General features: G+C 41.9%; 1 protein-coding gene across 1 annotated transcript in view; it reads right to left on the reverse strand.

Moving 5' to 3' along the window:
• Positions 1-1,700: 1,700 nt before the first annotated feature.
• Positions 1,701-26,950, reverse strand: part of sptlc1 (serine palmitoyltransferase, long chain base subunit 1) — a 62,711-nt gene continuing 37,461 nt past the window's right edge. Inside the window, exons 9-15 of the mRNA XM_060845462.1 lie at positions 26,794-26,901; positions 17,185-17,280; positions 14,424-14,520; positions 13,494-13,548; positions 11,665-11,782; positions 10,472-10,545; positions 1,701-3,408 (exon numbers count right to left, since the gene is read on the reverse strand). Of these exons, the coding sequence (XP_060701445.1) occupies positions 3,315-3,408; positions 10,472-10,545; positions 11,665-11,782; positions 13,494-13,548; positions 14,424-14,520; positions 17,185-17,280; positions 26,794-26,901 (642 nt within the window). The 3' untranslated portion in view covers positions 1,701-3,314. The remainder of the gene's footprint in view (positions 3,409-10,471; positions 10,546-11,664; positions 11,783-13,493; positions 13,549-14,423; positions 14,521-17,184; positions 17,281-26,793; positions 26,902-26,950) is intronic.

Here is a 26,950-nt window from a genome sequence, read left to right on the forward strand (position 1 = left end):
CTCCGGTTTCCTCCCACAGTCCAAAGATGTGCAGGTCAGGTGAATTGGCTATGCTAAATTGCCCGTAGTGTTAGGTATGGGGTAAATGGTGGGTTGCGCTTCGGCGGGTCGGTGTGGACTTGTTGGGCCGAAAGGCCTGTTTCCACATTGTAAGTAATCTAATCTAAAAAAGCTTCCCTTTCCTTGATGAGAGTTGAGAAATCAGTCAGTGGGCTCTCCATTATCATTCTTTACTACTACAAACCTATATTCACTGTTTAATGTACATGCTAGAATTTCTACAGTCCCATCAGCTTTATTGGTAAGCTTACGAAAAGGACCTTGTCATCTACTCATCGTGTAAGCTTGAGGAGTCAGTATACATCAAAACTAGCCTGAAAAATCTCTACCCTAATTAAAGCATTGCTCACTGTACATCATAAAGACTCAAAAAGAACCTATGGCCATCATCTTTGATTCTGAAAGATTCCCTGTCTACCTCCCAGTACTTGGAAGGAAAGGATGTCTCAAACACATGACCAACAGGTGAAGATAGCCATCATACACTGCTAATGTGCAGCAAAACATAAGTGCTATTTGCCTCCAACAGGGCGATGCTGTAAAGTCAAAAAGACATTTTGCCAACAAATACCTGTCAATAATTACAATGGAAAAGTTGGAAGGCTGATGGAACACACTCAATGTGTATAGCTCCAATATTGAAGCTTCACACCACATACAATATATTTTGCATACTGCTGCCACTGGGATGCCGATCTACAAGATGCACTGCAGCAATTCCCTAAGAGCCCTTTGACAGCACCAAAATCTGAGAAAAGACGACACAACTGATAGGATTTGTCAAAAGAGCCTTCATGCTTGCCTTTATTGGTCAGTGCATTGAGTATTGGAGTTGGAAGGCCATGATGCAGCTATACAGGATAAGTTTACATGCAATTCTGGTCTCCCTGCTAGAAAGGAGATTGTGAACCTTTAAAGGGTTCAGAAAAGATTTACAAGGAGGTTTCCAGGATTGAAGGGTTTGTGCTTTAGGGAGAGGCTGAACAGGCAAGGGCTATTTTCCCTGAAGCATCAGAGGCTGACCTTAGAGGTTTATAAAATCATGAGGGGCACAGATAGGGTGAATAGACAAGATCTTTTCCCTGAAGTGGGGGACACTTGAGGACTAGAGGACACAGATGAGAGCAGAAGGATTGAAAAGGAACCTAAGAGGCAACGTTTTTCATGCAGAAGGTGGTGCGTGCATGGAACAAGATGCCAGAGGAAGTGGTTGAGGCTGGTATGACAACATTTAAAAGGCATCTAGATGAATAGGAAGGGTTTAGAGGGATATGGACCAAATGCTGGAAAATGGTAAAGATTAATTTAGGAATTCTGATCAGCAAAGACAAGTTGCGCTGAAGGTTCTGTTTCCGTGCTGTACAACTGACTATTCCATAAACTTACATTATATTAATATTAAAAATAGGGGTTTGGAAAATTAAGACATTTAATTCAGAATGTGAAAGTATAACTCTACATCTAGACAAAATTAAGCAGAAACTATGGATTCAATCAGTACATGTAGTAAATGCAAGATTTCAATATTTGCAAAGTTATGAAGTAGGTGATGAACAGCCCAATAATACAACTCAAGTTAGGATCCTGTTAAAAATGACAATGCTTCAGACAATACTCAGTATAAAATTTTATTGTGGTACACATTTTGATAACAGGTAAAACATCCGTACTTGCGATTTTTAGTTTTATTATGCAGCTGGCAAAGTCAACTGAGATGAGAATGATGACTGCAGTTTAACTCCAATGAAAACAGTATTCACAATCTCACATACTATTACATATCTGGCTAAACGTGGTGCAATTTTTGCATGATGTGAATATTGCAGTTATAAACTAGAGATATATAACAAATGCATTTGTAAACTGACAAGCCCCTGCTTTTCAGGGAAAAAAATCCAAGCAAGAAAGACTTGACGTTTTTAAGTCCTGGATAAAGTAATACACTAAGTTTAACAATAAACAGCACAGATTACAAAAATAACCCCCCTAATCACCAAAAGTGCAGAATACTTTTAAAGTACCATTTTCCCTTCCTTGAGTAATTTTTAAAATAGCTTTATATTAAATGTTTTGCATTAATAAACATCTAAAAAAACCTTACAATTCTTTTAGTGCTTCAAATCCTGTAACCAAGTATTAAAATGGACATGAAAGCAATTTATTTGGAAAACTAAAATCAATTTATAAATTGGAGGGCAAAAATATCACTTTGCTGTATTTCCTATGTTTGTTAATACAAAACAATTTTGATGATAGCATTAAGTCATATCACATACAAATCTGCATTTATTGTTCAAATTCCTGTAAGATAAGTCATCAAATAAAGAATTACACATTTTAACAGTAAGGCAGCAAAACTAACTTGCTCAGAAATACTATTACATAAAGGATTTCACCTGTTGAAAAGTTGAATAGGATTATGCACAGACTCATCTTGATCTCATCATATTTACAATAAATTGAGGAATTGTAGCACAAATTTATAAAACATTTGGAGCTAAATGAAAACCGAATAAGTCTGAACAAGTAGCATTAGATGATTTTGCCAGTCATTAACAATCGTCCAACTCTTCCCAAAACGACTTCTAATTCCAAATAAGATGACGCATGCTATCACATTTAAAATTAATTTATTACAGTTAAGTGTTTTTTTAACCTAAAAGAAAGATTGATTAGCAAACCTTCTTCAGCCACTTGAAAACAGAATTAGTAACACAGAAAACACATGCACACCAATATCAACACATCCACTAAATGTGTTGCAATCAAAAGTGAAATTCCCATTTGAGGGGTATGAAAAATAGATTAGTATAATTAGCAGTCATTGAAGTAGGCAATTTAACTTCCTGTACAAAGTTAAACTTTTACACTACATTCTTATTTAAATGAAATTTATCAACAAAATCCTTTAGAATTTCTTTACAGCTCATTACTTCAGGCACACTTATGAATGTTGCAAAAATACATTTATTATAAAATCTAGAGAAAATCCTGGATAAGAAACCGTAAGATTGAAAGATTTCTTGACCTTAGGAGACCACATTTTGAATCACTTTTTTTGTACATATTTGCAAGACAAATGCATTCAACTTCATTCGTACAGTTTCCATAATTTTAACCAAATATTATTGGACAAGTTCATTTAATGTAATTGGTCATCCTCGTTTTCAGTAGTTAGCGATCTATTTCTGCACATTCGGCAAATATAGCATGACATCCCTGTGCAACGTCTGGTTCACAAATATCAGGCGATCCTAGTGAAGTATGCATTCAGCTGCTTTCTTGATCAACGCTGCGGCCTTGTCTAACTCTTCCTCTGTTAATTTGATAGTAGTCACTACCCGCACACTAAGAATCCAATGAAAAGTTGTATTATTTCCAGAGATGAAAGACTACAAATGATTTCACTTGTCGATATCTATCTAGTGCTCTGGTCTTTGAAAATCCAAACTAGGAAGGAGAACTTCTTTTAATTATAAAAGGTGGCTTGCTTAAATGCCCTTAGCTATGAAATCTATTAGAGACTTGTGGGGAAGGGTCATAACTGAGCTGAAAATGTGTTGCTGTTAAAGCACAGCAGGTTAGGCAGCATCCAAGGAACAGGAAATTCGACGTTTCGGGCCAGAGCCCTTCATCAGGAATGAGGAGTGGGTGCCAGGCAGGCTAAGATAAAAGGTAGGGAGGAGGGACTTGGGGGAGGGGCGATGGGAGATGTGATAGGTGGAAGGAGGTCAAGGTGAGGGTGATAGGCCGGAGTGGGGTGGGGGCAGAGAGGTCAGGAAGAAGATTGCAGGTTAGGAGGGCGGTGCTGAGTTCAAGGGAATCGACTGAGACAAAGTGGGGGGAGGGGAAACTGGAGAAATCTGAGTTCAGCCCTTGTGGCTGGAGGATTCCCAGGCGGAAGATGAGGCGCTCTTCCTCCAACCGTCGTGTTATGTTCTGGCGGTGGAGGAGTCCAAGGACCTGCATGTCTTCGGTGGAGTGCGAGGGAGAGTTAAAGTGTTGAGCCACGGGGTGGTTGGGTTGGTTGGTTCGGGTGTCCCAGAGGTGTTCCCTGAAGCGTTCTGCAAGTAGGCGGCCTGTCTCCCCAATATAGAGGAGGCCACATCGGGTGCAGCGGATGCAATAGATGATGTGTGTGGAGGTGCAGGTGAATTTGTGGCGGATATGGAAGGATCCCTTGGGACCTTGGAGAGAAGTAAGGGAGGAGGTGTGGGCGCAAGTTTTGCATCTCCTGCGGTTGCAGGGTATGGTGCCAGGAGTGGAGGTTGGGTTGGTGGGGGGTGTGGACCTGACGAGGGAGTCACGAAGGGAGTGGTCTTTGCAGAAGGCTGATAGAGGAGGGGAGGGAAATATATCCCTGATGGTGGGGTCCGTTTGGAGTTGGCGGAAATGACGGCGGATGATACGCTGTATACGGAGGTTGGTGGGGTGGTAGGCGGGAACCAGTGGGGTTCTGTCTTGGTGGCGGTTGGAGGGGTGGGGCTCAAGGGCAGAGGAGCGGGAAGTGGAGGAGATGCGGTGGAGGGCATCGTCGATCACATCTGGGGGGAATCTGCGGTCCTTGAAGGAGGCGGCCATCTGGGCTGTACGGTATTGGAACTGGTCCTCCTGGGAGCAGATGTGGCGGAGACGAAGGAATTGGGAATATGGGATGGAGTTTTTTTTACAGGGGGCAGGGTGGGAGGAGGTGTAGTCCAGGTAGCTGTGGGAGTCAGTCGGTTTATAGGAGATGTCTTTGTTGAGTCGGTCGCCCGAGATAGAAATGGAAAGGTCTAGGAAAGGGGAGGGAGGAGTCTGAGACAGTCCAGGTGAATTTGAGGTCGGGATGGAAGGTGTTGGTAAAGTTGATGAACTGTTCAACCTCCTCGTGGGAGCACGAGGCAGCGCCGATACAGTCATCGATGTAGCGGAGGAAAAGGTGGGGGGTGGTGCCAGTGTAGTTGCGGAAGATGGACTGTTCCACATATCCTACAAAGAGACAGGCATAGCTGGGGCCCATGCGGGTGCCCATGGCAACTCCTTTAGTTTGGAGGAAGTGGGAGGATTGGAAAGAGAAGTTGTTCAGGGTGAGGACCAGTTCATTCAGTCGAAGGAGGGTGTCAGTGGAAGGGTACTGGTTGGTGCAGCAGGAAAGGAAGCAGCGGAGGGCTTCGAGTCCTTCGTGATGGGGGATGGAGGTGTACAGGGACTGGATATCCATCGTGAAGATAAGGCGTTGGGGACCGGGGAAGCGAAAATCATGGAGGAGATGGAGGGCGTGGGTGGTGTCCCGAACGTAGGTGGGGAGTTCTTGGACTAAACCGTGTCGAGGTACGCGGAGATGAGTTCGGTGGAGCAGGAGCAGGCTGAGACAATGGGTCGGCCGGGGCAGTCAGGTTTGTGGATTTTGGGCAGGAGGTAGAAACGGGCGGTGCGGGGTTGTGGGACTATGAGGTTGGAGGCGGTGGATGGGAGATCCCCTGAGGTGATGAGGTTATGGATGGTCTGGGAGATGATGGTTTGGTGGTGGGAGGTGGGGTCATGGTCAAGGGGACAATAGGAGGAGGCGTCCGAGAGCTGGCATTTGGCCTCAGCGGTCCTACCACCCCACCAACCTCCGTATACAGCGTATCATCCGCCGTCATTTCCGCCAACTCCCGTGGCTCAACACTAACTCTCCCTCCCACTCCACCGAAGACATGCAGGTCCTTGGACTCCTCCATCGCCAGAACATAACACGACGGTTGGAGGAAGAGTGCCTCATCTTCTGCCTGGGAACCCTCCAGCCACAAGGGATGATCTCGGATTTCTCCAGTTTCCTCATTTCCCCTCCCCCCACCTTGTCTCAGTCGATTCCCTCGAACTCAGCACCGCCCTCCTAAACTGCAATCCTCTTCCTGACCTCTCTGCCCCCACCCCACTCCGGCCTATCACCCTCACCTTGACCTCCTTCCACCTATCACATCTCCATCGCCCCTCCCCAAGTCCCTCCTCCCTACCTTTTATCTTAGCCTGCCTGGCACCCTCTCCTCATTCCTGATGAAGGGCTTTGGCCCGAAACGTCGAATTTCCTGTTCCTTGGATGCTGCCTAACCTGCTGTGCTTTAACCAGCAACACATTTTCAGCTCTGATCTCCAGCATCTGCAGACCTCACTTTTTACGGGAAGGGTCATAATCCAATTTGGGTCTCAACATGAAATGTCCCATTAAGTGAACAATGCCAATAGCACAGTTATAGTAATTGGGTAATTCCCACTAGACTAGACTAGATTAGATTACTTACAGTGTGGAAACAGGCCCAACAAGTCCACACCAACCCGCCGAAACACAACCCACCCAGACCCCTACATTTACCCCTTACCTAACACTACGGGCAATTTAGCATGGCCAATTCACCTGACCCGCACATCTTTGGACTGTGGGAGGAAACCTTGCACCCGGAGGAAACCCATACAGACACGGGGAGAACATGCAAACTCCACACAGTCAGACACCTGAGTCGGGAATAGAACCCGGGTCTCAGGCGCTGCGAGGCAACAGTGCTAACCACTGTGCCACCGTGCCGCCCCTAATACCACATGGAATTCCCAAATGGGGAAATGTGTTAGTTAAAAGGTAAGGCATGTAACGGAAGGGAAGTTATGACAAGGTCGGTGGGAATAATCAGCAACTCCATTGACAGAATTTGACTAAATCAATGCTGAAACCTCAAATTATTCAATGCAATTATGAGCAACTTAAATGAAGGGGATATAGGCAAGAGAAGAAAGCAAGCACAGTCACAGACATGCATAGGCATCCAGGTAATTTAATGATACAAACAGATAACGAATCAGCTAGCAACACAAAATAAGACAGTTTTGGCCGAAGTGAAGGGCAAAAAATATGGCAAACAGATTTGAATGTAATCCAACATGTGGGTCATCATCCTGGACCACACAATCAGATCTATAGCATAGAAACAGGTCCTCCATCCTAGCTTGTTCGTGCCACCCAGTTTTCGCAATTAGATTACCCCATTTGCCTGTATTTGGTCTAAATCCCTCTATAGCTATCCCATCCACTCAAGTCCAAATGTCAGATAGGGAGGAAAGTGGTCTAGCAAGGGAGCCGTGGTTTATGAAAGAAGTTGAATCGCTTGTCAGGAGGAAGAAGGCAGCTTATGTTAAGGTAAGACTTGAAGGCTCAGGTAGGGCACCTGAGAGTTACAAGTTAGCCAGGAAAGACCTAAACAGAGTGCTAAGAGGAGCCAGGAGGGGACGTGAGGAGTCTGGCAGATAGGATCAAGGAAAACTCTCAAGCTTTTGATCGATGTATCAGGAATAAAAAAAGATTAGAGAAAGATCAGGGCCAATCAAGGACAGTAGTGAGAAGTTGTGCGTGGAGTCCCAGGAGATAAGGGAAGTGCTAAATGAATAGTTTTCGTCAAAATATACATTGGAAAAAGCCAATGCTGTCAAGGAGAATACTGACATACAGGCTACTAGACTAGATGAGTTTGAGATTCATAAGGTGGTGATGGTAGCAATTGTGAAAACTGCGAAAATAGATAAATCCACTGCGCCAGACGGGATTAATCCGAGGATTCTCTGGAAAGTCAGGGAGGAGATTGCAGGTTTTGGCTTTGACATTTATGTCTTCATCGTCCCCTTGTTCACGAAGGGGAGTAGATACAGCCCTGGTAATTATAGACCAGTGAGCCTTATTTTGGTTGTGGGTAATGTGTTGGAAAAGGTTATAACAGATAGCATTTATAATCGTCTTAGAGTCATAGAGAGGTGCAGCATGGAAACAGACCTTACCATCCAACCCATCCATGCCGACCAGATATCCCAACCCAATCTAGTCCTACCTGCCAGCAACCGGCCCATATCCCTCCAAACCCTTCCTATTCATATACCCATCGAAATGAGTCTTAAAATGTTGCAATTGTACAAGCCTCCACTATTTCCTCTGGCAGCTCATTCCATACACGTACCAACCTCTGTGTGAAAAAGTTGCTCCTTAGGTCTCTTTTATATCTTTCCCTTCTCACCCTAAACCTGTGCCCTCTAGGACTCCCCGACCCCAGGGAAAAGACTTTGCCTATTTATCCTATCCATGCCCCTCAATTTTGTAAACCTCAATAAGGTCACGCCTCAGCCTCCGTCGCTCCAGGGAAAACAGCCCCAGCCTGTTCAGCCTCTCCCTATAGGTCAAATCCTCCAACCCTGACAACATCCTTGTAAATCTTTTCTGAAACCTTTCAAGTTTCACAACATCTTTCCGATAGGGAGGAGACCAGTATTGCACACAATATTCCAACAGTGGCCTAACCAATGTCCCGTACAGCAGCAACTGGACGTCGGAACTCCTGTACTCAATACCAAACACCTTCTTCACTTCCTATCTACCTGCAACTCCACTTTCAACAAGCTACAAGACCTCTGTTCAGCAACACACCCTAGGACCTTACCATTAAGTGCATAAGTCCTGCTAAGATTTGCTTTCCCAAAATAAAGCACCTCACATTTATCTGAATTAAAATCCATCTGCCACTTCTTAGCCCATTGGCCCATCTGGTCAAGATCCTGTTGTAAATCGGAGGTAGCCCTCTTCACTGTCCACCACACCTCCAATTTTGCAGTCATCTGCAAATTTACTAACTGTACCTCTTATGCTCGCATCCATTTATGTAAATGACAAAAAGTAGAGGACCCAGCACCAATCCTTGTGGCACTCTACTGGTCACAGGCCTACAATCTGAAAAACAACCCTCCACCACCACCACCACCCTCTGTCACCACCTTTGAGTCAGTTCTGTATCCAAATGGCTAGTTCTCCCCGTATTCCATGAGATCTAACCTTGCTAATGAGTCTCCCATGGGGAACCTTGTCGAACACCTTACTGAAATCCATATAGATCACATCTACCGCTCTGCCCTCATCAATCCTCTTTGTTACTTCAAAAAGCTCAATCAAGTTTGTGAGACATGATTTCCCATGCCTCCGTATTGCCTCCATGTTGACTATCCTTAATCAGGCCTTGCCCTTCCAAATACATGCAAATCCTGTCCCTCAGGATTCCCTCCAACAACTTGCCCACCACTGATGTCAGACTCACTGATCTGTAGTTCCTTGGCTTGTCCTTACCACCCTTCTTAAACAGTGGCACCACATTAGCCATCCTCCAGTCTCCCTGCACCTCACCTGTGATTATCGATGATACAAATATCTCAGCAAGAGGCCCAGCAATCACTTCTCTGGCTTCCCACAGTTCTAGGGTACACCTGATCAGGTCCTGAGGATTCATCCACCTTTATGCGTTCCAAGACATCCAGCACTTCCTCCTCTGTAATATGGACATTTTACAAGGTGTCACATTCTATTTCCCTCCAGTCTATATCTTCCATATCCTTTTCCACAGCAAATACTGAGGCAAAATACTCATTTAGTATCTCCCCCATTTTCTGAGGCTGCACACAAAGGCCGCCTTGCTGATCTTGGAGAGGCCCTATTCTCTCCCTAGTTACCCTTTTGTCCTTAATGTAAAGACCTTTTGGATTCTCCTTAATTCTATTTGACAGGAATAAGTTGATTAGGGATAGTCAACACGGTTTTGTGAAGGGTGGGTCGTGCCTTACAAACCTTAGAGTTCTTTGAGAAGGTGACCAAACAGGTGGATGAAGGTAAAGTTATTGAGGTGGTGTATATGGATTTCAGTAAGGTGCTTAGTAAGGTTGTCCATGGTAGGCTATTGCACAAAATACGGAGGCATGGGATTAAGGGCGATTTGGCGGTTTGGACAGAAATTGGCTTGCTGAAAGATGACAGAAGGTGGTGGTTGATGGGAAATGTTCATCCTGGAATTCAGTTACTAGTGGTGTACTGCAACGATCTGCTTTGGAGCCACTGCTTTTATAAATGACCTAGATGAGAGCATAGAAGGATGGGTTAGTAAATTTGCAGATGACACGAAGGTCGGTGGAGCTGTGGATAGTGCTGAAGGATATTGCAGGTTACAGAGGGATACATGTAAGCTACAGAACTGGACACACCATCTGCGCAAAAGAAAAAATTGCCCCTTTACACCCTTTGGGATCTCTCCCTTCTCACCTTAAAAACTTCCATCCTCTAGTTTTTAAGATTCCCCTAACGTGGGGAAGAGCAGTTGACTTATCTACCTTATCTATGACTTTCATGATTTTATAGCCCTCCACAAAGTCACCCCTCAGTTTCCTGTACACCTAGGCAAAAAAAAGTAGTCTACCCAACCTCTACTTTAAACCTAAGTTTGCTATGTATGAAAACTTTGCTTACTTGCTTGATTCTCTCGATCTGGTATAAGACTTAGACAACCACACCACTTATCAAACCATTCTCCATTTTACTGCTGACTGCAAAATCCAGCAAATCAGAATCATTATAAAATATATGAGCAACAGTTACCTTGGAAGAGGCAAAACCTTTTCTTCCTTATCCAAGTAATGCGCTTGAGTTAATGCAATTCCTCGTTTCATACACTGTTGAAGGTAACATTTTGATCAAAATAGTAGAGCTTAAATTTAAAAAAAACATTCAGCATAAAAAAGTCAACTGCTTCATTCCACATTCTTTCTGAATTCATTCCAAATTGTGAAGACCATGCACATAATTTTCCAAACAGTAATTTTGTCTTTGGATACAATTATGAACTACCCCCACCACTGATCAAACTGCTTGGTATTTAACCTGAACTAAAGCATCACTTTTCAAAATTGTACTTACTTTACAAGTTAAACATCCAAATCTATTGGCTTTTCACCTTTGTTCGGCCATTGCCCCTTCCCATCACTCTCAACAGTCTGATCAGGTCAAACTTGTTCTCACTTTTTACCCCACCAATCTCTGTACTTAAGGATCATTCTCTGTCATTTCAGACAATTCCAGCAGAACTCCATACACTACCCCAGAAAAGTACTCCGATTGGACCACCAATCACATCTTCCCCTCACTCCCCAGCTGCATCTCGTAGATCAGTCGCTCCAGGACAGCCTAGGCCATACCTTGAACATCCCACCCTCTTTCAAATTATGAATCCATTCCTTCCCTTTCTTTTAGCTATGATTGTCGGTCACCTTCTCTCCTCTCCCCACAATGGGATTGTCTGTTCTTTTCCCATCTGGCAGTTAGACACAGCATTGTTCTGCTATTCTCACATTCTGATCATTTAATCTGAACAGACTTGTTCCTCTAACACCATCCCCTTCCAAACTATTGCATAAATGCTGCCCCCTCCACACTTCATGTGAGCTCTGATGAAGAGTCACCTAGACTCGAAACGTTAGCTTGCTTTCTCTTCATGGATGCTGCCTGGCCTGCAGCGATCTCCAGCATTTTGTTTTCAGTTCAAAAATTTGTTCTTACATTCTATTGAGACTGCCAATTTGCTAACAACAATACTTATGAGAAACAATCTTGGGAAAGAAGAAACCTAAAACTTACTTCAAGTTTATAATAAGTTTAGTATGCAAAATGGCATAAAACAAATATATTCCACAGCATTCTGCACAGGTTTTTTCACAAGTTATCAACTGAGGTTAGTACCAGAACATAGCGCACACAGAAAACATTTGCACATCGTAGCTTTAAAAAACACTTACATAATCAACAATTTCCTGAAGCAGCTTAACATCATTCTCTCGCAATCCTCTGCTCCTTGCCAACACCAGGTGAATGGCTGGACAAAATGAATCACCCACAATTTTGAGACCCGAGATACTGCAAAGGTAAAATATATAAATCTAAAGAAAATACTTAAATATATTATGTAAACATTTAAAATAATGAAAGATGCAACGTCAACACAGAAGACCTAATCAGTATACTCTCAGTAATACAAATTCAGCTGGTGTTCAATTTTACAGTTAGCTTGGTTGAGTTGGCAAAACTCAACCAAGATCAGTGGAGCTGACTCTTCATAAACAGGCCATTCGTTCGGTTAGGTGAACATTCTCGTCTGATGACATTACATAAACAGAGAAGTTCTTCTTGTGGTCTGGTCAAACCCACCAAATTCACTTTGTATTTTACAAACAAAGCTACCAAAAACAAAATCACATAATTGTCTAAAAACCTCACTTTGTGGCATGATCAAGTGTCATACCTTCTTTTGTAATATAGCGAAGACAATAAACACTCACATAAGGGGACAACAGTTTGTTTCAAATTTTGGAGATAAGACAATAATTGCCTTGACCCTTTACAATTTGCCTACCAACGCAACAGGTCCACAGCAAACATGGCCCTGGCCCTACACTCATCCCTGGGACATCTAGATAAGAATACCGACGTCAGGCTCGTACTCATTGAAGGTGGAACTGTAGTCAACACCATAATTCTAAACAAACTCATCTCTAAACTCCAAGATCTAGATTCCAATTCCACAAGCTGTAACTGGAACCTTGACTTCCTGACCCACCGACTTCAATGAGTAAGAATAGACAACTTCTTCCAGCATAATTCTCACTTCCAGTGCCCTGCAAGGCTGCAAACTTAGCCCCCGACTATATTCCATTTATGACTGTGGCCAAATTCAGCCACAACTCCATCCGTCATAGGTCAGATCTCAAACAACACTGCGACAGAATACAGAAAAAAGTTGAGTGCTTAGCGACACGTTGTAAAGACAACAATCTTTCTATCAACACCAACAAAACAAAGGAGCTGGTCATTGACTTCAGGAAGTGGAATAGAGGGCACCCCCTGTCTGTATCAACACTACTGAAGTGGAGATGATAAGAGCATCAAGTTCCTGGAAGGGAGGTTCACCAAGCTGTCCTGGTCTACCCACATTGACGCAATGTCTCTACTTCCTCAGTAAACTAAGGAAACTTGGCATATCCACAAGGACTATAACCAATTTTTATAGATGCATCATAGAAAATATCCTATCTGGATGCATTATAGAGTGATTCCACAACTGCTCTTCCCCCAAATCACACAAAACTGAACACAGCCCAGTACATTACACAAATCAGCCTTCGATCTATGGAGTCCAGCGACATGCCCCACTGTCTCTGGAAAGCAACCAAATTAATCAAAGATCCCTCCTATCCCAGTTATACTCTCCTCCACTCTCTCTTCGGGCAAAACATAAGAGACCTTGAATACACATATGAATGTGTTCAAGAACAGTTCCTCCCACTATTATCAGTCTTTTGAACAGACTCTTAAGTGTTAAATTTTAAACTCCTTCTCTGCACCTGTAATACTGTATTTGGCACTCCACTCTGGCACTCCTCTCTGGTATGATCTGCCTGTACAGCACAACAAACACTTTTCACAGTATCTAGTGAAATTTGACAACAATAAAATCAATAATTATACAATGAATAAACTGAAGGCTTCCGATACCAGGTTTGCCAGTAGTAAAAAGATTACAAAGTTCCATGTGTATGCTTCACATTTATTTAAGCAAACACACACTTACCCCTGCAATGCACAATGAATTCGCTGACACTTTTGCCTTAATACCCTGAAAATATCTACAGAATGGTTAAAAATTAGTATTGTATTTAATGTAAACAAACATTAGTTTCACACAAATATTACACTTTCACATAATTCATTCATTCCAACTGCTGGATCATAAATTTTGCTTATATAGCAGAGATATTCAAGATATATAGAAATCAGTGTTCTCCCATTTTCTCAGGGGTAATTAGAGATAAGTAATAACTTCTGGGCTTTCAGAAATTGAAAAAGAAATTTTATGTGAGCAAGTTAATAGTATACATACTTCAAGTTTGGCATTACATCTACAAATATTTAAAAAACTCAAATCTTGGTTGCCACAACACTGCTACCAGTAAAATGAATTTATTATCAAAGTTTTGTCTCGGTCAAATCAATTGCTTCGGGACACATATTGACAAACTCTGAAACATAGAAAATAAGAGTAGAAGCTCTTCAGCCCAGAGAGCCTGATCCATTCAATAGAATCGTGGCTGATTATCTATTTCAATGTCATATTTTCACCTTCTCCCTATAGCCCTTGCTGCCTTTGGTGTACAGAAATCATATGTTCAGTGACTTAGTTTCCATAATCTTGTGGTGGAGAATTAGGCAGGTTTGTTAAAGTTCCCAAAAAAGAAATTTCTCATCTAACGGCCTACACCATATTTCAAGACCATGATCGCGTTACAGACTGTAAACATTAACAATGAATTTTGATTAACATGCAAACTTCTAGTTAGGCTTCACTCTATGGGAATAAACTCAGCTTCCTGAGGCTGCTTCATTTTGAAACATGTAAATAAGAACAGATTATGGACTAGATATATCTATGCTTGCATCCTGATACTCCAACAATTTAAGAATACATTTGCTCATAATAAATTCAAGACAGTAATTTCAATACCTGGGTTGTCCTCCATAATGTTGAGAGCTTCTATGGCAGCAGAAGCAAGCATTGGTGGTAAAGATGCAGAAAAACAATAACCTTGTCCTGAAAGACGCTTTGGAGTAAAATACAGAAACACATTAATTCAAATGCATTTTTGGTAAACCTCACATGAAGAATATAACGATTAAGATTTCAGGAAAAGTACCTTACCATATTCAGATTAATTGGTCAAACAAGTATATTCAGACAATGGACTACAAGTAAAAGAAAGCGAGAATTTGGGATTTTTCATTTGATACTGCAAACCGATTAATTGTCACTTGGGTTCTTAGAATATATTACAATGAATTGAGGACAGAGTTAACTGAGCAGATACACCTGCAGGAATGACAGTAAGCAAGCAGTGAGACATTTGAGGAAGTAACAGGATTCTCAGCAGAAATATCCCAGTAAGGAAGGAAGATTCCAAGGGGGTTAAACCAACCATGGCTAAACCAAGGAAATTAAGGAGAGCATGATGCTGAAAGAAAAAAAATACAAGGAAGTCAACGTGAGTGGTAACCCTCAAGACTGGAATATATTCAGAATACAGCAAGGGACTAAAAAGATAATAAAGACTAATAAAATAAACAAGAGAAAAGTAGCAGGAATATAACTTGACAATGAAAGCTTATTTAAATATATGAAATCAGTGATCAAAATAAACATGGGACCCTCAGAAAACAAATCTGAGATGGTTATGGGGAAAAAGGAAATCGCAGACAAGTTAAATATTTCTACATCAGTGTCTAAAGTGAAGATACTTTGAACATCCCATTAATACAAAAGTATATGAGGGAGGAATTAAGTACCATCACAGTCATTCAAGTAGTAGTACTAGATAAACTAATGGGCAAAATGCAGTTCAGTCCACTGGCTCCGATGGCCTGCATCCTAGGATTCTAAAGAGATAATTAAAGAGATAGCAGATGCATTAGTTGTAATTATCTAAAAATCCTAGAATTCTGGAGTACATACCAAAGGATTGGACAACAGTAAATGCAACACTCCAATTCAAAAAGGGAAAGAGACACAAAGTTGCTGATTAGCCTAACATCAAAAGTATCAGAATTGATTTTTAAAAGAATAACAGAACATTTGCAAACTCATAACCTAATTAAGCAAAGTCACCATGGCTTCAAGTAAAGGAAACTGGTCTGAGTAATTTGAGAGTTTTTGAAGGAAGTTTCAATCGGATTAGATAGAAGGGAACCAGAAGGCATTCCACATGATAACCCTGAAATAGTCATATCCTCAGTTTGAAGTTCATAGCTTTGGAGGTTGGCCACTGGGTAGGAACCAGCAAGTGGGATAAGGGTCTACTGAGCATTTCTAGCAATTTCTATTTTTGTTTCTGAAGTGGGAGAAGGGGTTCTTTTTCAGGTTGATAACTTGTGACCAGTGGGGTTCCTCAGGGACCAATGCTAGGACCACAACTGTTCACAATACACAAAATTATATTTTGGAAGGAGGGAAAGGACTATCCTGGAACCAAATTTGCAAATAACAGAAATAGGTGGAAAGGCAGATTGTGAGGGGGATACAGTCTACAGAGAGATATTGGTTGGTTAAATAAGCAGGTAAGAAGTTGACAAATGGAACATAATGTGGGAAAAATGCAAATGTTCATTCTGGAAGGGAGAACAAAAATATCAAAATGAAGGTGAACTACAGAAATTTGCAATTAAAAAGGACATTGGGGTACTTGTGCACAAAACACAAAGCTAGCAGTTAATCAGGAAGGATAATGAAACGTTGGCCCTTATTTCAAGGGGATGGCAGGAGAAGACTAGAAGTTTTACAGCAACTATACCAGGTGCTGGTGAGACCATTTCTGGAGTACTATGAAACAGTTTTGGTCCAATTATTATTATATATTATTAGGAAAGATATTATTAGGTGGAGGCGGTTCAGAGAAAAGGTTCACTGGCATGACCCCTGGTATGGAGGGATTGTTTTATGAGCAAAGACTGAAAAGGTTGGGACTCTATTCACTGGAATTTAGAAGACTGAGGGGTGATCTCAGGGATCTTAAGGGACTCGACAGGGTAAATGCTGAGATGATGTTTCCTCTCATGGGACAGTCTAGGATGTAAGGAAAGTCTCACAATAAAAGGATGCCAATTTAAGACTGAGATGAAGAACAATTTTATGTGGGTTGGGGTTTTTGGAATGCCTTCCCACAGAGAGCTGTGGGAGAGGAGTCCTTTGTGTATGTTGAAGGCTAAGATTGATAAGATTCTTGATCAGTACGAGAAATCAAGAGTTTACAGGGGAAGGGTAAGAAAACGGATGTGAGGAATGTTAGAACAGCATAATCCTATGAACGGTGGAACAGATTCAAAGATCTCAACAACTACCCTTGCTCTTATTTTGTGTCTTATAGTCATGTACAGAATAGATTCATTGCAGGGGCAAAATATTCAATTTTAAAAATTTAGCAAGAGCAGGTTTATAATGGTTAGCTTTTAATTCAAGTAAATAATTGAAAAATTTGCTTGAAAACGAAGGATTATGTCCCTTACTTTTTAATTTTCCTTTCCAAATTGGACATTTTCTTCTATCCAATGACAGTGATCTTCTGTTAATTCCCCAAAGTGATCATCCTTTATTTCCTCATCTGTACAGTGATTCCGGTGGGTATTTGATTGTGGATTTGGGGTGGGGGTGGTGTGGGAACAAAGAGGGAGAAGTGAGGGGAGGAATAGTAAATTTGTAAAATGTAAAATGGACCTACCTGATGATCAATTACAAAGGATCTTCCACAGCAAAATCCTCCAATAGAGGCCAAGGCGTTCTCCATATTTGCACTTATAAGGTCAATGTCATTAATCTGCATTATTTGAATTGAGGAAAAGAATTGATTTTTTTGGTGACAAAGGGAAAGTTTCTGTTAAAAACAGCATATGATCACATCATTCAGAAGACATTGGCAGCTCCCCTGTAAGAAAAAAAGTGCCCTGATTTTCACACCTATATGCAAAACCATGGGAACTGATCAGTTACTTAAGAAACAAAAAAAGCAACCGATCGTACATTTTATATTTACATAGTGTCTTATATTTTTATAAAACATTTCAAAACTTGACCTCAAACTTTTATCTTTCCAACCTGTCATAGTTTGGGTCATGCTAGCACCAATTACATAGGTAGGAAGAGAGATGTTGATTTAAGACAGAAATTCAGGGAGCTAGGGTGGAAGCTTAGAGCTAGGACAAACCGTTATTACCTCCGGTTTGCTGCTCGTGCCATGTGCTAGTAAACAAGGAACAGAGAGAGGGGGAGGAGGGGGAGGAGGGTTGAATATGAGATTTCAGGGATGGTGCAGGAAGGACAGCTTTGGATTCCTGGATAATTGGGGCTCTTCCTGGATAATTTGGGTATTTACAAATGAGAGGGACCGTATTATTGAAGAGGAGAGTGTGAAACGGACTGGTAAGCTAGAGGAGACACTTGTTAGGAAGGAAAATGTGTTGGGCATTTTGAAAAACTTGAGGATCGACAAATCCCCCGGGCCTGACAGGATATATCCTAGGATTATATGGGAAGCAAGAGAGGAAATTACAGAGCCGTTGGCAATGATCTTTTCGTCTTCACTGTCAACGGAGGTGGTACCAGGGGACTGGACAGTGGCGAATGTTGTGCCACTGTTCAAAAAAGGGAATAGGGATAACCCCAGGAATTACAGGCCAGTTAGTCTTACTTTGGTGGTAGAAAAATAATGGAAAGGGTACTAAGGGATAGGATTTATGAGTATCTGGAAAGACACTGCTTGATTAGGGACAGCCAGCGCGGATTTGAGAGGGGTAGGTCATGCCTTACAAGTCTTACTGAATTCTTTGAGGAGGTGACCAAGCACATGGATGAGGGTAGAGCAGTGGATGCAGTGTACATGGATTTCAGTAAGGCATTTGATAAGGTTCCCCATGGTAGGCTTAGGCGGAAAGTCAGGAAGCATGGGATTGTGGGAAATTTGGCCAGTTGGATAGAGAACTGGTTAACCGGTTGAAGTCAGAGAGTAGTGGTAGATAGTAAATATTCAGCCTAGAGCCCAGTTACAAGTGGAGTTCCGCAGGGATCAGTTCTGGGTCCTCTGCTGTTTGTAATTTTTATTAATGACGTGGAAGAGGGAGTCGAAGGGTGGGTCAGTAAATTTGCAGAGGATACGAAGATTAGTGGAGTTGTGGATAGTGAGGAGGGCTGTTGTCGGCTGCAAAGGGACTTCGATATGATGCAGAGCTGGGCTGAGGAGTGGCAGATGGAATTCAACCCTGTCAAGTGTGAGGTTGTCCATTTTGGAAGGACAAATAAGAATGCGGAATACAGGGTTAATGATAGGGTTCTTAGTAAGGTGGAGAAGCAGAGGGATCTTGGGGTCTATGTTCATAGCTCTTTGAAAGTTGCCACTCAGGTGGATAGAGTTTGTAAGGCGGCCTATGGTGTATTAGCGTTCATTAGCAGAGGGATTGAATTCAAGAGTTGTGAGGTGATGTCGCAGCTGTATAGGACCTTGGTAAGACCACATTTGGAGTACTCTGTGCAGTTCTGGTTGCCTCATTTTAGGAAAGATGTGGAAGCTTTGGAGAGGGTGCAAAGGAGATTTACCAGGCTGTTGCCTGAAATGGAGAATAGGTCGTACAAGGATAGGTTGAGAGTGCTAGGCCTTTTCTCATTGGAACGGCGAAGGATGAGGGGTGACTTGACAGAGGTTTAGAAGATGATCAGGGGAATAGATAGAGTAGACAGTCAGAGACTTTTTCCCCGGTACAACAGTGTTATAAGGGGATATAAATTCAAGGTGAAGGGTGGAAGAAATGGGGGGGGGGGGGGGGGGATGTCCAAGGTGGGTTCTTTACCCAGAGTGTCGTAGGGGCATGGAATGCGCTGCCTGTGGGAGTGGCAGAGTCAGAATCATTGGTGGCCTTTAAGTGGCAATTGGATAGGTACATGGATAGGTGCTTAAGCTAGGACAAATGTTCGGCACAACATCGTGGGCCGAAGGGCCTGTTCTGTGCTGTATTGTTCTATGTTTTTCAGGGGTAGGTGGGACTTCTACAAGCAGGATGGTCTTTACCTGAACTTGAGGGGTACCGATACCCAGGGAGGGGTAGAATTTGCTAATGCTCTTTGGTTGGGTTTCAACTAATTCAGCAGGCGGATGGGAATGCAAAATGTAGTTCAAGTATACAGGAGGTTGAGAGTAGGGAGATCCAAAATAAGGTTTCAGGGTTGCAAGAGGGCATCAATAGGCATGAAGTTGGTTTAAAGTGTGTCTATTTCAATGCAAGGAGCATCCGGAATAAGGTGGGTGAACTTGCAGCATGGGTCAGTACCTGGGATTTCAATGTTGTGGTCATTTCAGAGACATGGCTGGAGCAGAAACAGGAATGGTTGTTGCAAGCTCCCAGATTTAGCTGTTTCAGTAATAACAGAGAAGGTGGCATTGTTAGTCAAGGACAGTATTACTGTTGCAGAAAGGACGCTTGAGGACTCGTCAATTGAGGTAGTATGGGCTTAGAAACAGGAAAGGTTATCTTGTTGGGAATTTTCTATAGGCCTCCAAACAGTTCCAGAGGTTTAGAGAAAAGGATAGCAAAGATGATTCTCGACAGGAACGAGTTGTTTAGGGTCTTCAACTTCCCAATATTGACTGGGAATACTATAGTTCGAGTACTTTAGATGGGTCAGTTTTTATCCATTGTGCAGGAGGATTTTCTGATACAATATGTAGACAGACCAACAAGGGGCTAGGCAACATTAGATTTGGAACTGGGAATGAACCTTGCCAGGTGTTAGATTTGGAGGTAGGTGAGCACTTTGGTGATAGTGACCACAGGGAGGAAGTGAGGTCTGCAGATGCTGGAGATCAGAGTTGAAAATGTGTTGCTGGAAAAGCGCAGCAGGTCAGGCAGCATCCAAGGAACAGGAGATTCGATGTTTCGGGCATAAGCCTGAAGGGCCCAAAACGTCGAATCTCCTGTTCCTTGGATGCTGCCTGACCTGCTGCACTTTTCCAGCAACACATTTTCAGCTCCGATAGTGACCACAATTCAGTTATGTTTACTTTAGTGATGGAAAAGGACAGGTATATATCGGAGGGCAAAACATATAGCTGGGGAAAGGCAATTACTATGTGATTAGACAAGGTATAGGGTGGGGAAGGAAACTGCAGAGGATGGGCACAATAGAAGTGTGGAGTTTATTCAAAGAACAGCTATTGTATGTCCTTGATAAGCATTAATCGGTCAGTCTAGCAGGAGATTGTCGAGTGCAGGAGCCGTGGTTTACTAAGGAAGTTCAATCTCTTGTCAAGAGGAAGAAGGAGGCTTACATAAAGATGAAAAGCGAAGGCTCAGTTAGGGCAATTGACAGTTACAAGACAGACAGGAAAGACCAAAACAGAGAGCTAAGAGGAGCAAGGAGAAGAAATGAGAAGTTGTTTACAGGTAGGATCAGGGAAAACCCTAAAGCTTTCTGTAGGTATATAAGGGATAAAAGAATGACTAGAGTTAGATTAGGTGAAAGTGAGGACTGCAGATGCTGGAGATTAGAGTCAAGATTAGAGTGGTGCTGGCAAAGCACAGCAGATCAGGCATCATCCGAGGAGCAGGAAAACCAATGTTTCAGGCAGGAGCCCTTCATCAGGATTCCTGACCTGCTGTGCTTTGCCAGCACCACTCTCGGGTAAGATTAGGGCCAACTAAGGAACATAGTGGGAAGTTGTGTGCGGAGTAAGGGGAGATAAGGGAAGCACTAAAATGAATATTTTTCGTCAGTATTCACACTGGAAAAAGACAACATTGTCGAGGAGAATACTGAGAAACAGGCTATTAGACTAGATGGGATTGAGGTTCACAAGGAGGTGGCTATGTTAGAAATTCTGGAAAGTGTGAAAATAGATAAATCTCCTGGGCTGGATGGGATTTATTGTCAGATTCTCAGGGGAGCCATGGAGGAGATTGCCGAGCCTTTGGCTTCGATCTTTATGTCATCATCGTCTACAGGAATAGCAACGTGAAAACTGGAGGATAGCAAATGTTGTTCCCTTGTTCAAGAAGGGGAATAGAGGCAAGCCTGGTAATTACAGACTAGTATGCCTTACTTCAGTTATGGGCAAAGTGTTGGAAAAGATTAGGTTAGATTACTTAGTGTGGAAACAGGCCCTTTGGCCCAACAAATCCACACTGACCCGCCGAAGCGCAACACCCATACCCCTACATTTACCCCTTCACGTAACACTTTGGGCAAATTAGCATGGCCAATTCACCTGACCTGCATATCTTTGGACTGTGGGAGGAAACCGGAGCACCCGCAGGAAACCCACGCAGACATGGGGAGAATGTATGGAGTTTGCACAGTCAGTTGCCTGAGGCAGGAGTTGAACCTGGGTCTCGGGCGTTGTGAGACAGCAGTGATAACCACTGTGCCACCGTGCCATCTTGTATGGAATAATTTGATAGTTAACATGATTTTGTGAAGGGTAGGTTGTGCCTCACAAACCTTATTGAGTTCTTTGAGAAGGTGACCAATCAGGTGGATGAGAGCAAAGCGGTTGATGTGGTGTATATGGATTTCATTCAGGCATTTGAGAAGGTCCCCCATGGTAGGCTACTGCGCAAAACATGGAGGCGTGGGATTGAGGTCAATTCAGCAGTTTGGATCAAAATTAGCTAGCTGAAAGAAGACAGAGGGTGGAGGTTGATAGGGTATGTTCATCCTGCAGTTCAGTTACTATTGGCATACTGCAACGATCTGTTTTGGGTCCACTGCTGTCGGTCATTTTTACAAATGACTTGGATGAAGGTGTAGAAGGACATGTAGTAAATTTGCAGACAACAGTAAGGACTTGTGGATAATGCCGAAGGATGTTGTAGGTTACAAAGGGACAAAGATAAGCTGGACTGAGATGTGGAAAATGGGGTTGAGGTGGACAAGAGTGAGGTGATTCACTTTGGAAGGAGTAACAGGAATGCAGAGTCCTAGGCTAATGGTAAGATTCTTGATAGTGCAGATGAGCAGAGAGATCTCTGTGTCCACGTACACAGATCCCTCAAAGTTGCCAACCAGATTGACAGGACTGTTAAGGCAGCATACGGTATGTAAGCTTTTGTTAGTAGAGGGATCGAGTTTTGGAACCATGAGGTCATACTACAGCTGTACAAAACTCTGGTGCGGCTGCACTTGGGGTACTGCATGCACTTCTGGTCACCACATTAGAGGAAGGATGTGGAAGCTTTGCAAAGGCTTCAGGAGGAGATTAACTGGGATGTTGCCTGGTATGGAAGGAAAATCTTATGAGGAAAGGTTGAGGGACTTGAGGCTGTTTTCATTAGAGAGAAGGTTGAGAGGTGACATAATTGAGACACACAAGATAGTAAGAGAGTTAAATCGTGTAGACAGTGAGAACCTTCTTCTTTGGATGGTGATGTTTCGCACGAGGGACAGAGTTTCAAATGGAGGGGTGATAAATCTAGGGCAGATGTCAAAGGTAGTTTCTTTACTCAGAGTAGCATGGTCATGGAACACACTGTTTGCAACAGTAGTAGACCCGCTAACTTTACGGACATTTAAATGGTCACTGGATAGGCATATGAATGAGAATGGAATAGTGTATGTTAGATGGGCTTCAGATTGGTTTCACAGGGCGGAGCAAGAGAGAGGGGGCTGAAAGGCTGTAATGTTCTAACAAGAATTTAGTGATTACCTGGAGAAAGAACGCAAACGTACCGAAGCCAAATTTGCAGATAACAAAAATGCGAAAAAAAAAGACAATTGGAAGGGTGATCACAGAATTTACATTGAGATGCTGATTGACCAAATAAGTGCCAAAAAATTGGGAAATGCAGTAAAAAGTAGGAAAGTGTGAAGCTGTTCATTTAGGAAGGGAGCGCTAATGAACAGAACATTATTTAAACACAGAAAAACTGCAAAAAGCTGCAGTACAAAAGGGACTTAGGAATAGTTACACACAAAATCTTGTGCATAGTACAGCAGGTAATGGAATGCTGGCCCTTATTTCAAGGAGTTTGAATAGAATGTTCATTTGGATGACCCAAGGTATGGAGGGATTGTCTTCTGAGCAAAGGCTAAACAGGTTGGGGCTCTACTCATTCTAGTATAGAAAAATGAGTGATGATCTCATTGAAACATAAAAGGAGTATTCACAGACTTAATAGGGTAAGTGCTGAGAGGATGTTCCCCCTAATGGGAAAGTCTAGGATCAGAGGGTATAGTCTCAGAATAAAAGGTATGCTAATTTAAGACGGAGACAAGAAGCAATTTCTTAGAGTCATAGATACGTACAGCATGGAAACAGACCCTTTGGTCCAACCTGTCCATGCCGACCAGATATCCCAACCCAATCTAGTCCCACCTGCCAGCACCCGGCCCATATCCCTCCAAACCCTTCCTAATCATATACCCATCCAAATGCCTTTTTAGGATTGGATATCTTTGGAACTCCATGTCACAGAACTGTGAGGGTAGGGTATTTGCATATATTCAAGGCTGAGATGGATAACTTCTTGATCAGGGATTCAAGGGTTATGGGAAATATGCAGGAAAGAGGACATGAACAATGTGGGATTAGCCACGATCCTAATGAATGGTGAAGCAAGTTCAAGAGTTTGTATAGTCGACTTCTGCTCCTATTGGCAATCAAGCAATGGGCTTTTGCAAACCACTGTAATTCTCTCGCAGCTTTATTTCCTAAATTAATCTGTGCTGGGGCCCAAATTATCGACTATATTGCTTAACAACTCAGATAATACAAGTGAAAGCCAGATAGCCAAATAACCAGGTGACACAGAGATAATGAGGCAAGACGTGTCAATCGAAATATAAAATTAGAGACATTTTAGTTAAAATGAATGGGCAAAACTGTAGCAAAATGGATGAGTTAATCCACTTTGAGAGAATAGAACTGTACATGGTAAAAATGCTTGAAACAGTTAAGGTCCAAGACGCTCTGTAATCCAAAAGACAAAGAAAGATAATTACAATGTCATAAACTGGTAAAGAAAAAAATATAAGAATCTGACCTTGATATCAAGACTACAAAGAAATAAAAGTGATGCTTCAATTATACAACACTCTCGTCAGATAACACTAGAGGTACTGAGGGTAGTTCTGTGATTCTCACATTAGCAAATAGATAGTTATCCTAGCAGAAAATGTAGTGGTGAATGATTCGGCCAATAAGTTAAAAATTTGAAGGTTAGGCTACAAATAGAAATTCAACAAAAAAAAAATCACTGAATCTCCTAAGTCACAGATTAGCCACAATATAATTGATAGGTAGAAAGGTTTAAACACATATTTAGGGATATATGGACAAAATGGAGGACCAAGAATAATTGAACAGCTCCTTAAAAGAGTTATCAAAGTGGTTCAAATAGGGTAAAGCATCTGCTTTGATGCAAGATTTCATAATACATAGGGAGGAGACAGGAAGAGTGAAATTTTGCTGATGAAATTTAAGAATCCAAATAGTTTGCTATGACAATGACTACTTAGAGTCAGTTCCAAACAGTCAAAAAAAAAATCAAAAGGGTGGACCACAATTAGTGATTAACTAAAAATGTTAAAAACTTCATGTCAAACTTCAAGAAAAAGCATTATTGAGCAAAGCACAGTAGCAGGTCAGAAAATTGGACAGTATATATAAACAAAAACATTGAAAATTGACTAAAATATTAGGGAGACGAAAATTAGGCTATAAAAGAAAACTAGCCAAATACATCACAGACAGTGAAGAGTTTCCAAAACAAACATATAAGGAAGAAAAACATTCAAAGAATGGTGGTTATGTCAGATATAATTCTGGAGAATTGGTAACAGAAAATAAAGACACAGCAGATGAACTGAACAGGTAGCTTGCATTAGGCAAAAGTGAAGACTGCAGACGGTGGAAACCAGAGTTTATATTAGAGTGGCGCTGGAAAAGCACAGCAGGTCAGGCAGCATCCTGCTCCTCGGATGCTGTCGGATCTGCTGTGCTTTTCCAGCACCACTCTAAGGTAGCCAAGAGGATACCAGTTACAGTCCAGAAACAGCAATAAATCAGGGAAAGGTGACGACTAAGGGAACTCAGGAAAATTACAACATAGAAAATTGGTACTGAGTAAATGGTTGGACCTGTGGGACATAAGTAGTGCATAAAAATAAAAGTAGTGCATATGTTGAGTGAGTGAGCAAAGATCTGCTGATGTGCAGTATAATTGTGGGAAATGTGACATTAAATTTTTGCAAAAACAAAGGACTATTTGATTTAAATCCTAATAAATTAAAGCAATCCAAGATGCAGAGGGATCAATGTCCTCGTGCATGAATCACAAAGGGCGAGTATGCAGGCACAGTAGGTAATTAGGAAAGCCAATAGAATGATATTGTTAAAAAACTGCGGATGCTGGAAACCATAACAACAAAAATTGCTGGACAGGTTCAACCAACCATTCTGGCAACATTTGTGGAGGGAAATCAAATTAACATTTCAGGTTCAGTGACCCCTGCTTAGAACTTAGAGCCTTTCCAGAATTTTCCGATTCTGTTTGTGGTTGAGAATTGGGTTTATTGGGTAGGAAATCAAGTACAAAAATATAGAGTTTCTGATTCATTTATGCAGGGTGCTGGTAATATCACATCTGAAATACCATGTACAGTATTGGCCATCTTAATTAAGGATGCAAATATATTGGAAGCGGTTTAGAAACGGTTTACTAGACTAAATATTGGGAATGAACTGGGTGCCTTATGAGGAACAGCTAGACATGATTTGATTAAAACTTTCAAAATCCTGACAGAATCTTGCCACATTCAACGTGGAGAGGATGTTTCCTTTTGTGGGACAATTGAGAACTAGAGACCACTGCTTAAAAATAAGGGATTGCCCATTTCTGAAAAAATAGTGGAAGTAGGCTTTGAATATTTTTGATAAGATTCTTGGTAAGCAAGTAGATGAGAATGTGGTTTGCTGTCATAACCAGATCAGCCTTTACCTTACTAAATGGTCAAACAGGCTTGAGAGACCATTACTGATCCTTGCTCAGGTGTTTACTTCAGCTAATACTGAATTTTATTTTCCAGTTCTTCCATAAAAATTAAATGCAAAATTTTCAGATTCATGGGAGGATTAGAAGTTACTTGAATAGTACACACCCCTGGATTACTAGTTTCGAAGCTTAGCCATTAAGTCATGTATCAATGTAGATCAATATAAAGCTAGTGTGCTTCCAATTAAACCTGTTGGACTATAACCTGGTGTTGTGAGATTTTTAACAATGTAAAACAATGTTGGTTTGTGGAATTGATTTGCAGAATACAATTTAAGACTAAAAAAAAAACTTACGTTCACTCCAAAATGTTCAGTTACACCTCGTCCATGCTCTCCTAAAACCCCAAAGGAGAGGCTTTCTTCCAAAAATATCCGCACTTTGTATTTATATTTTAGCTTTACCTGCAAAGTTAGAGGTATTCTCAGTAAGATGCATGAAAGAATAATTTCA

Source organism: Hemiscyllium ocellatum, chromosome 2 (assembly GCF_020745735.1).
Source record: "Hemiscyllium ocellatum isolate sHemOce1 chromosome 2, sHemOce1.pat.X.cur, whole genome shotgun sequence".
Taxonomy (NCBI): domain Eukaryota; kingdom Metazoa; phylum Chordata; class Chondrichthyes; order Orectolobiformes; family Hemiscylliidae; genus Hemiscyllium; species Hemiscyllium ocellatum.